This window comes from Rana temporaria, chromosome 3, assembly GCF_905171775.1.
Source record: "Rana temporaria chromosome 3, aRanTem1.1, whole genome shotgun sequence".
Classification (NCBI taxonomy): Eukaryota; Metazoa; Chordata; class Amphibia; order Anura; family Ranidae; genus Rana; species Rana temporaria.
The window spans coordinates 394,568,810-394,580,490 of record NC_053491.1 but is presented as its reverse complement, the minus strand read 5'-3'; the positions used below and the strand labels follow the sequence as shown (position 1 = coordinate 394,580,490).

Genomic DNA, 11,681 nt, shown 5'->3' with positions numbered 1-11,681 from the left:
ACGCTAGCACAGGGAGAACATGCAAACTCCAGGCAGGTAGTGTCGTGGTTGGGATTTGAACCAGTGACCCTTTTTACTGCTAGGTGAGAGTGCTACTCACTACACCACTGTGCTGCCCATTAATATATCCTTAAAGTGGATGTAAACCCATAGCTCCCAACTGTCCCTGATTTCGAGAAAGTCCCTCTGTCCCTCTTTTCTCCTCATTTGGGTCCGATCTTAATAGTTGTATTATATAAAATGCACTATTTATCGTTTAAAAAGTGTTTCCCAGTGCTAAACCTTTTATCCAATTTCTAAATTTCTGCATTTGTATATTCCAAAAGCCAATATAAAGGAATAATAGTGGTAAAAAAAAAACACTTGTGGGTTTAAACAATTTTTTAATTTTTATACACAATTCTCCATTCAGGGGGGCATGGCAGGGGGCGTGTCCTATGCCTACATACTTTTGCTAATAGGTGTCCCTCATTCCCATCTCAGAAAGTTGGGAGGTGTGTAAACCAAATTCATGAAATTTGAGCTGGGCACATATATCTGCAGTGTTTTCTTATCTCTCTTCAAAAGCCTATGTCCCTGCAGTCCCTGGACAGCAGAGCTCAGAGAAAGAGAGGGAGATAGGTCACCAGTCAGTGCCCCTGATTACAACCACATATGTTATATAATTAAGCTGCACTGGTGAAAGTATGTAAAAAAAAAAAAAATTGTGAAAATGTTTATTTTATTTTTTTACATTGCTTTATTTTCCCAAAAATTGGGCAGAAAATGACAACTTCATAAAACTCGCCATGCCCCTTACTAAATACCTTGGACGGTCTAGTTACCAAAAATAGGTCATTTGGGGGATATTTGTACTTCTCTGGCATTTTCGGGTCTCAAAAATGATTTCCAGATTTATACAATAGTTTATGGACTCTATAACTTTCCTACAGAGCAGAATGTAAAAAAATAATGGTTAAAATTAAATTTTAACCTAAGCAAATCCTCAGCACCCGTTCTTCTGTACCTAATCCTGAACCTGTAGCCACAGTGCCAAAAGCCAGCAGTTGCACACTGAGAATAGCAGCACTGAAAACAGCTGATGTATATGTGGAACTTTGTATTCTGCATCAAACTGAGAATATACAGACATATTCCAATAATAGTTGGCATGGTTTTACAGAAAGACCATGAAAAAAAGAGAGTGGAATCCTTCACTGAATCTGTACTCATTACGGAGCCACCATGGGACTGTTCAAGCACAGAAGTAATTGGACTGACAGTGGTAAATGTTATTTCGTGTTATATATGAATAATGGTAACATGGGTACATAAGACACAACCTTGACTAAAAGATAACCGCACACAAAACTTACATTTCCTTCCTGAGTGTCCCTACAAGATTTATGACATGTTGGTTTTACTTGAGAAGGCCTGATGAGATCTTAGATCATATCCTAAAAAATGATCTAAGATGTCAGATGATTAAAAAAATAAAAAGTTAACCTTTAAAAAAAAAAGATGTCAGATGATTGGTGATTTTACAGCATGCAACTCATAATTCTACAGAGGAGAAAGCCAATGGTTCCTCTTTTTGCCATGTATGTGGTGCAATGACAGATCAATGTGCAGCACACAGCAGAGTAAGATATCACTCATATCACACCATGTCTCTACACACGCTCCGGCTGTCTCTATTACTGCTCTTCATCCCAGGTAAGAACAAGGTTGTTTTTTTTAGATTTTATATATATATATATATATATATATAAATGTGTGTGTGTGTGTGTAAAGGTTTGATAAAACATTGCAAATATTAGTTAGAAGATACCAGTCTGAAAACAAAGATTACTGCATAAGATGATGCTGTGATAGGGACTTGAGTGGGATACTCCACTATGTACAAATAGGAGGATACTTTCTCTTCGGTAGAACTATGAACCAGGTCCTTGCACAAGTAAAGAAATGGACAAAGTGTTGTAGCAGCAACTTGAGGAGATCAATCTTCCTCTGTGGACAGTCCAAGTAAAACCCCTTTACTGGGAATGAAATAGACTGAGCTCTTTAAGGCACTGGACACTTTGTCTCCTTTAAACACATAGCTGACTCTCTAGCACCAGAGGGGTGGCATCTAGGGTTGCCACCCATTCAGGATTCATCCGGACAGTCCAGGCTTTGAATCCTGTGTCCAGGTTTCAGGCCCAGACACATTATTCAGACTGGACTGTGCCCCCCAACCCGGGCCGGCGCTAGCGCAAGGCAACAATGGCGCTTGCCTTACGGCGCCAGCGCCGACAGGGGAACAGGGCGGAAAATTGCAGGGCTGATCCGAGACGGCTGCGCTGGGTGCAGTTCACCCAGGTGCCACAGAGGTGGGGCCGCTCAAGCGCCAGAGTGCTCACTGCCAGTGCTCCCCTCCCTTCTCCTCCTCCTCTCCTTGTTGGCGTCCTCTGGCCTTCCTGCGGCCGGACTACACTCCCCTTGATGCTCGGGGAGCCGCGGCACATGCGCAGTGCGGAGCGGCTTGCGTTTGTTCCCGTGTAGCGGCATCTGCTTTTTATTTTTTTGCGCTCCAGAGCCGCTTCTGTTCCCGAGTCTTCCTAAACTCATTGGGCTTTTTCTTCTTCACCCTCCTCCTCCTCCTCCAAACCTTTCCCCTTGTCCGTGTCCAGCCCGGTGTAGTCCCTCCTCGCTCCCAGCAGCAGTCCTGTCACACATGATCCACAAATGAAAAGGAGAAAACAATGGAACTGCATATTCTAGAGCACAGGTGACAGGCTAAAAGTAGCCAGCATAGCCAAGGACAACATCCAGCTGTTTACCTATGGACTCATCAAACTTTCCTTCCTCTCATCTAAGACAAGGTAGGGGGAGGGGGGTGCAGAACAAGTTTCTGCCATTGTATAGACTTAATGAATGGAACAGGTGATGGATGGGGCAGTGTGTACAATGTGGGTACAAATGTGGGTTTGGGGGTGATGTAGAAGTTGGAGGTGTGATCTGTGCCCTGGTGTGGGGATGGTACAGCTAACTGTTCTGCATCTATTGGGAACAATGGCCAGGTATGATAAGGGGGAGTGGCAGTCTATCCAGAGCATGCTGAAGTGTGCACACATTATTTGGGGCTTTTGTCTCTCCCTCTGCCATTGTTTGTAAAAAGACATGGATTCCACCTCCTTGTTTACTTCTATGGCTTCATCAGAAGATAAGCCGAAGCTCCACTAATGACACCGATGTAGGCCAGCCTCTCAAGAGTTGAACAGTTAATGAAGCACAGATATAATGTATGGTGTGTGTGTGCGCGCGCGCCAGGGGGCGTCAAAATGCACCTTCGCCTTAGTTGTAAAAAAAACTTGCACCGGCCCTGCCCCCAACTTAGTCTTGCCTGGGCACACCCTGATCACCCAGTGTGGGCCAGATTCCCCCTGCTGCCTGAGTGGCTCACACCTATGCTCCCCAACTACCCCAACCATCAAGAGCATAGGCCCTTTCCCTCTCGTCTCTTTCCTGCCTCCAAGCAAGTGAGTATGCTAAGGTAAGGGGGACTCAGATGTAAGGGCTGTGATGCAATTTCAATTCTAGTGTCCCCCAGTATTTTTATGAGAGAGACTTCTGAATAATTCTTGCAAGTCTAAATAGAATAACATGCTGTGGAGTCTACTGGCTGCGGAAAAAAAAAAACGCCTGAAGCCAAACACAGCAACTGTAAAAACGTCCCCTGTGCATGAGGCCTAACCCACAACTCGGCCATCAGTGACTTTTCAGATACTTTTTACCGTACTAATTAAAAGAGAAGTATGGGTGTTTGTTTTTTTGCACGTTTATACTTACCTAGGTGGATGCAGCATTGGTCCAATGCTGCATCTGTCCCGCGCCAGCTCTAACACTGAGAACCAAGCAAATCTAACATCCAACACTGCAGATCACTCGGTTCTCACAGCTCCCCGAGCAGAGAGCTGCTGATTGTCAGCCACAGATCTCTGCTCATTATTTCCATTTCTGTTGACCATTTGTATATTGTAGTGTGAGATTGTGCAGATATGTTAGTTCTTTACCAAGTGGTTTGTTAGTAAAAGCTTCTATTCTAGGTTTTCAGCTTGCCTGGCAGTGTAATATGTAAATAACCAGGGCTTTTTTTCAGGGGGAACTTGGGAGAACTCAGTTCCACCACCTTTGGCTCAGACTCTTTGGTGCCTGCTCAACACAATCACTTGTAAACACAGAAGTCTGGTTTCTGTGTTTACAAGTGACAGCTCTGCACTCTGTGTGTAACCCCCTGAACTCTGCACTCTGTATGTAATGCAATCCTGGTATTTAATGCCCCTTTAAGACCTTTCTACAGTTTGTGAAATCTGAATGGGGTCGTGGTTGAGTTCCTGCACCTATTTTCTGAGAAAAAAAGCTCTGTGAATAACCACACCTTCAGTTTGCTGCTTTCACCTAATTAGGACATTATGTACCGACTTCTGAGATGTGTTCTGTATTTTTTGCACTTGTCTAGTGATGTGCTATCAGATGTAACATCCTTTTGTGGATGGCAGGAGATGAGCTTCAAGTTTTCTGGTGCGTCCTGCACAGGGCTGTGTTCAGTGGCAGGCATACAAATTTAAACATGGGTTTTTGGGATTTGGAAGGAAGGCTTGAGAGAAGGTGAATGAACCTAAACAGTTTTTACCTGTATTCCCTGCATTAGGCTCCTGTTCCAAGCTGATCTGAGCCCGGTGTTCTGTCGAAAAGTGCCCACTATCGAGAAGTGCCCGGGATGGACTGCGAGTGCGCTGTATAGAACAGCACAATAGCTGATTTGCAGATCGGCTGGGCTGACGTAACCATGGTGCATGCGCACATCGTAGGAGGTATCTCTTGATGGGAGATACCATTTCTCAGGCACAATTTAAACCTGTACAAACAGCTGGGTGGAGACCGTAGTTCTCAGATTGTGCCTTGCTGCTGCTGGAGGGCTTTTGGCTGTGTTGAAGGGCTGGTCTTGTCTGTGTTGCAACCCACCCTTTCACATAGGCAAACCGGCCATTCAACACAGCATACCCACCCTGCAACACAGACAAAAACAGACCATCAGCATACTGTAAAGCTGCCCCGCAACAGTGAGGCACAATCTGAGAACTACTGTCCCCCCCCCCCCCCCCGCTGTTTGCATAGGTTTCAATTGTGCCCATGAAATGGTATCTCCCATCGAGAGATACCTCCTACGATGTGCGCATGCGCCATGGTTACGTCAGCTCAGCTTATCGTAAAAGCAGCTGTTGTGCTATGACGTACGTCACATGTGCAGTTTGTCCCGGGCACTATTCAATGGGGGGGCACTTCTCGACAGAACACCTTATGTATCCCATGCATCTTGGCTTTGTTAGATATTATGGCAGCTGTATTCCAATTAACAACCTCATCTTATGCCGCGTACACACGGTCGGAAATTCCGAAAAGAAAAGTCTGATGTGCGCTTTTGGTCGGAAATTCCGACCATATGTATGCTCCATCGGACTTTTGCTGTCGGAATTTCCGCCAACAAAAGATTGAGAGCTGGTTCTCAAATTATCAGACGGAAAAAATTCCAATCGGAAATTCGGATCGTCTGTAGCAATCCCAACGCGCAAAATTCCGACACATGCTTGGAAACAATTTGACGTATGCTCGGAAGCATTGAATTTTATTTTCTAAGCTTGTCGTAGTGTTGTACGTCACCGCCTTCTTAACGGTCGAAAGTTCAGAGAACTTTTGCGTGACCGTGAATATGCAAGCCAAGCTTGAGTGGAATTCTGTCGGAAAAATCATCCAAGGTTTTTCCGACGGAAAATCTAATCATGTGTAAGCGGCATTAATCATTTTTCTCTCTCAATAAGAGTTTATTTTATAAATGTAAAACAATTACAAAAACTAATCCCATTTTACAAATTTCCCTAATAACCTGGATTTCAATTCCAAAAAAAAGATGTCTAAACCAGTTACAATATATCTATATTATTAATAAAATTGTTAAACTCATATCAGAAATGAATACTAAAGTGATTATCTCAATATTACATCCTAATTCTAATATATATCCTCAGATATATTTCCCTAAATGAGGACATTTTACTTTAATTTCCCTTTTTTTTTAAATGCACCGTTTCCACTATTAAAGGATACTCAATTTGTGTAATACACAGTTAAATGTAATCTTCATTTTACCATGTTTGGAAAACAGATTCAAAAATAATTGTGATCACATTGTTTATCATTGGATTAATTAACCCGGCATATTTTGTTAGAAATGTTTTGTCTAAAAAAGAGAAATTGGACTGGTGCCCTTCCAGCTTATCACTGATCTCTCATCCCAGCTACATTCTTTCATGAGAGTGCAAAGGAGGGGGTCACATCTGCATGCATGACACACACATGAGATAGAACTAAGGGTTCCAGCATTCACACACATACATAAATATCGATCTAAAATCGGTTACATTTTTCCCATTTGTACACAACACATGCATATGATTCTCTCACTTTCTTTTAACCCTCTTTTAATATTTCCCTGCTTTAAATTCTGCTTTACTTATTTTGTTCTTATATTCTTTGCATCCCATGTATTGTAATCCCATACTTCACATACTGTAGCTTCTATGAACAGACAGGCAGCCATAGTGTTCATCCCATCTTTTCTCTCTGACAACATATAAAGTATTTCTGTTTTAACTAATTTCTTTGTTTTGAGTTTACTAGTTGTAGTGCCTGACCCCAAAATCATCCTACAACATAACATCAAAGTGTCCCTTTCTGTCTAGTGTTAATTGTCACCCGTGATCCATCCTGCTCACAACCTGTTTCTCTAGCTGTTTAATCTGTATGATTCTTAGTCCCTGCGGACTTTGCTGGTAAACCAGTTACCCATTGTGGATCCTGTCCACTTTAAGCATTTATCTAGGGGCTCTGTATAGGCGGAACCGCACCTTCGGTTCATATATTTTATAGAGCTCCTCTTGCACTGGGCATTTTTGAGAGTCTCATACCCTTCATTCCCTTACTTAATTTAATGCCCATAATGACCCGCCAGTCTTCTCTACTTGTGCCTATACCCTCTTGCCTCTTTATCTAGCAGATGTGTACTACATATACCTGTGAACAGCACTACTCTTCCCTTTCTTATCTATCACACTCCGATGGACAGTAGACAGTGACAAGTAGGGATGAGCCGAACACCCCCCGTTCGGTTCGTACCAGAACCTTCGAACGGACCGAACATTCGCGCGAACATTTAGAATCCCATTGACATCAATGGGACTCGAACGTTCGAATTCAAAAGTGCTCATTTTAAAGCCTAATATGCAAGTTATTGTCAGAAAACGGGGTTGAGAACCCAGGTCTTGCCCCAGGGAACATGTATCAATGGAAATAAAAGTTTTAAAAACGGTAGTTTATTCTGGAGCAGTGATTTTAATGATGCTTAAAGTGAAAAAAAAATATGAAAAATTCCTTTAAATATCGTACCTGCTGGGTGTCTATAGTATGCCTGTGTTTAGAACTGTCCCTGCACAAAATGAGATTACTATAAGAAAAAAGTATTTTAAAACTGCTTGCGGCTTTAATGTAATGTCTGTTCCCTGCAATATGGATGAAAATCATTGAGAAAAATAGCATGGGTTTCTCCCCACTCCCCCCAGGTGATTACAAGCCCCTTTGTCCCTATATACTTTGAACAGCATTATACAGGCGGTGCAAACAAGACAGGCACTGTAGGTTTGTTGTTAAGTAGAATCTGTTTGTAATTTTGAACTGGTACTTTTTTAAAGTGTAGCTCCAGCCATAAAATCTATTTTTAAGCTTTTCTTAAAACATAGAGAAGGGTTATCACTAGGGATGTCCCGATACCGATACTAGTATCGGTATCGGTACCGATACTGAGCATTTCCCCGAGTACTTGTACTCGGGGGAAATGCTCCGATGCCTCACCCGATACTTGGGCAGGCAGGGGAATTGGTAGTCTTCATGCTGTCTTTTCCCCGTCCGTGCAGCTCTAAACCCCCCCTGTCAGTGCCGCTCTCCGCCACTCCATTGGTGCAGCTCTCCCCCTCCTTGCCGTCTTCTCCGTCCATCCGTGCCGCTCTCCCCCGTCCATCCGTGCCGCTCTCCCCCCGATTATCCGTGCTGCTTTCCCCCGGCCCCGTCCATCTGTGCCACTCTCCCTGTCCGTCAATGCAGCTCTCACCCCTCCGTGCCATGTTCTCCATCCATCGGTGCAACTCTCCCCCCGTCCGTCCATGCCGCTCTCCCCCCGTCCGTCTGTGCCGCTCTCCCCCTGTCTGTCCGTGCCGCTCTCCCCCCCGTCTGTCCGTGCCGCTCTCCCCCCCGTCTGTCCATGCCGCTCTCCCCCTGTCTGTCCGTGCCGCTCTCCCCCTGTCTGTCCGTGCCGCTCTCCCCCCCGTCTGTCCGTGCCGCTCTCCCCCCCGTCTGTCCGTGCCGCTCTCCCCCTGTCTGTCCGTGCCGCTCTCCCCCTGTCTGTCCGTGCCGCTCTCCCCCCGTCTGTCCGTGCCGCTCTCCCCCCGTCTGTCCGTGCCGCTCTCCCCCTGTCTGTCCGTGCCGCTCTCCCCCTGTCTGTCCGTGCCGCTCTCCCCCCGTCTGTCCGTGCAGCTCTCCGTCCTCCGTGCAGTCTTCTCCGTCTGTCCGTGCCGCTCTCCCCCCTCAATCTGTCAGGGGGGAGAGCGGAGGTAGGAGCTGCTAAACCCGGCTCCTACCTTTTTCCGAATGGACAGAGTCAGTGATCACTGACTCTGTCCATTCACATAACTGAGCATCGTAACCTGTGATTACGATGCTGCAGTTTATGAATGGAGAGGAGCTTCCCTCCATTCATTTCAGCTGATGCTGCTAAGAAAGGGACTGGGGAATCTGTTTCCCTAGTCCCTTTCTCTGTCTTAAAGGGGAGATGTCAGAGGTCTGTTAAGACCCCTGATATCTCACCAAAGCCCCCCAACAGGGCTGATTAAACAAAAAAAAAAATTGCAATAAATATTTTTTTTTAAAATAAATAAAAATAAAATGTAAATAAAAAAAACACACTGACAATCCACCTTCCCCCAAAAAAACTAAAAAAATCACTGTAAAAATTTGTTTTATAAAATACCGTCACATGACATTAAAAAAAGTATCGGTATTCGGTATCGGCGAGTACTTGAAAAAAAGTATCGGTACTTGTACTCAGTCTCAAAAAAGTGGTATCGGGACAACCCTAGTTATCACCCCTGTAAACATTTGTTTACAGGGGTAAAGCATGTGGTGCCCAAGCGGGTGATGTTTTGGCCACGCAAGATACACTTTTTTTTTTTTGAAAATTTCTTTTTATTGAAAGTTTTTGTTGACATAACAAAACATACATTTCTTGGTAGAACACCAAGTAAACCTTTGGTCAACATGACCATGTGCATACAACAAGGCCATCACAGATGGCTAAACCCAGTTGAAACCACCCTCCCTCCCTCCCCCCTACTACTCAGTTCCCTCCCCCTGCGACACATCAGCGCAGGACTCCTCTGCAAGAAAAAGAGATGTACACTTTGCTGAGAGTTCATACTCATTCATATTCCCGATGCACCTGAAGTCAGTCAATTGCAGGTATAAAAATGTGCAGAATTCAGACTTTATTTACCTATTCACACTATCCAACCGTCTGGTCAGATTCGTACCAGGCCCTCCATACCTTTTCAAATTTACCCACACAGCCCCGAGACAGGTAGGTTGCCTTGTAATATGGGAGCATAGCATTCACCAGCCCCTTCCAAAATGCTATCTCTGGTGCCCCCGGACTCTTCCATTTGAGCAAAATAGCTTTTTTCCCGTAAAATAAGAGTATGCTAAGTAACGTCCTATGCGCCCTAGATGGGACCACCTCCTCCACCAAGCCCAACAGACAAACACTGATTTCTCTAGGTATGGGTACCCCCAGTACTCCCTCTATACAGGATGTGACCCCTGTCCAGAACTGCCGAATCTGTGGGCAATCCCAAAACACGTGGTGTGCGTCTGCTGGCGAAAAAGTGCACCTCCAACATTCAGGTGGCACCGACGGATAAATCACTGCCAGCCTGGCTGGAGTGTAGTAGCTTCTATGCAGAAATTTGAACTGAATGAGTCTGTCTCGAGCCGCCACTAGATATTTGAACGGACGATCCCACATGTCATCCCACTCCTCCCCTTGTGTACCAGGGACCTCATTTGCCCATCGCTCTCTGCATTTTACCAAGGCCTTAGGACTAATTTTAAACAATTCTTTGTATGTCACTGATAGAGTTTTGGGCAAATCTTCTGTCATTAGGAGGTCTTCTAGTCTTGAAGGAAAGGATGCAACCGTCTGTGTTTCAAACTGTGTCTGGAATGCGTGTCTCAGTCTCAAATACCGAAAGAATTGTGTGTTGGGAAGGTCATGGTTGACCTTCAACTGGTCAAAAGTTAAAAGTACCCCATCGCGCGTAATGTCCTTAAGTAGTTTGATCCCCTTGCTTGCCCAACCTATAGCATCATCAAATTTATAGAATTGTTGGAGCTTCGGGTTCTTCCACAGGGGAGTCGAAGGTGAGACCCCCGTGTAGCTGGGACAGGCCAATTTTTCCACCTCCACCCATGACCTAACTGTGGCCTTCATAGATTCTGTCAACGGAAGGTCCTTTCCTGTACCTCGGTGTATTGCTAACCGAAGGGTCTCATAAGAGCCTAAGTGGGCTGCCTCCAGTATAGTAGCTGAATCCCCCTCATCTGATATTAACCATCTATGTATGAAAACTAGTTGCCCCGCCAAATAGTATTTGCGCCAATCAGGCACTGCCAGCCCTCCCTGTCCCCATGGTTCCTGAAGAACCTTCAAGCCCAGCCTAGGTGATTTTGGTGCCCAGAGAAATGTGGTCGTGATGCTGTCCAATTTCTTGAAGAAGGACTTCGGTATCCATACCGGAGCATTCCTCAGAAAATAGAGAATGACTGGGAGAATCTTCATCTTTAGAAGATTAACCCTGCCAATCAAAGATAGAGGGAGTTTTTGCCAAATCAATGCTTTCTGCTTAAAGAATGTCAAAAGGGGGAGTAGGTTAAGAGACATATAATCCAACGCATTCGCCGTTACCTTCACACCCAGGTAAGTTATCTGTGTAACCCATTTTAGTGGTAAGTTGGGATCCGCTTTTGCACTAGCCCCCTTATCTAAGGGTAAAATGGACGACTTGCCCCAGTTCACTTTCAACCCTGAGTACGTAGTAAAGGTGTTCATGATACCCAGAGCAGTGACCAACGACTCCCCCGGATCTCTGAGAAATAGCAGAAGGTCATCTGCGTATAACGCCAGCCCTTCATTTATACTACCCACCCGAATTGCTTTTACCCCCTCCGACGCCCGCAGCGCCACTGCAAGGGGCTCCATCATAAGGGCAAATAAGAATGGTGACAAGGGGCACCCCTGCCTAGTACCCCTCCCAATCGAAAAATACTCAGAAGTGGATCCCCCCATACGAATGGCTGTCCTAGGCGTACTATACAAAAGTGCAATCCACTGTCTGAAGGATTGACCAAATCCCATGTACTCGAGAACTGTATGCATATAATTCCAGTCCACCGAGTCAAAGGCCTTTTCTATATCGATAGAGACTATTACCCTGTCTGCCGAATCTATATTAGGGAGCTGTAAATGTGTAAAAAGCCTTCTCAGGTTAGTGTCAGTGGAT

General features: G+C 45.0%; 1 protein-coding gene across 1 annotated transcript in view; it reads left to right on the top strand.

Annotated features, from left to right (window-relative positions):
- The first annotated feature begins 1,545 nt into the window (after positions 1 to 1,545).
- Positions 1,546 to 11,681, top strand: part of LOC120932953 (hepatitis A virus cellular receptor 1 homolog) — a 31,046-nt gene continuing 20,910 nt past the window's right edge. Inside the window, exon 1 of the mRNA XM_040345838.1 lies at positions 1,546 to 1,695. Coding sequence (XP_040201772.1) covers positions 1,593 to 1,695 — 103 coding nt within the window. The 5' untranslated portion in view covers positions 1,546 to 1,592. The remainder of the gene's footprint in view (positions 1,696 to 11,681) is intronic.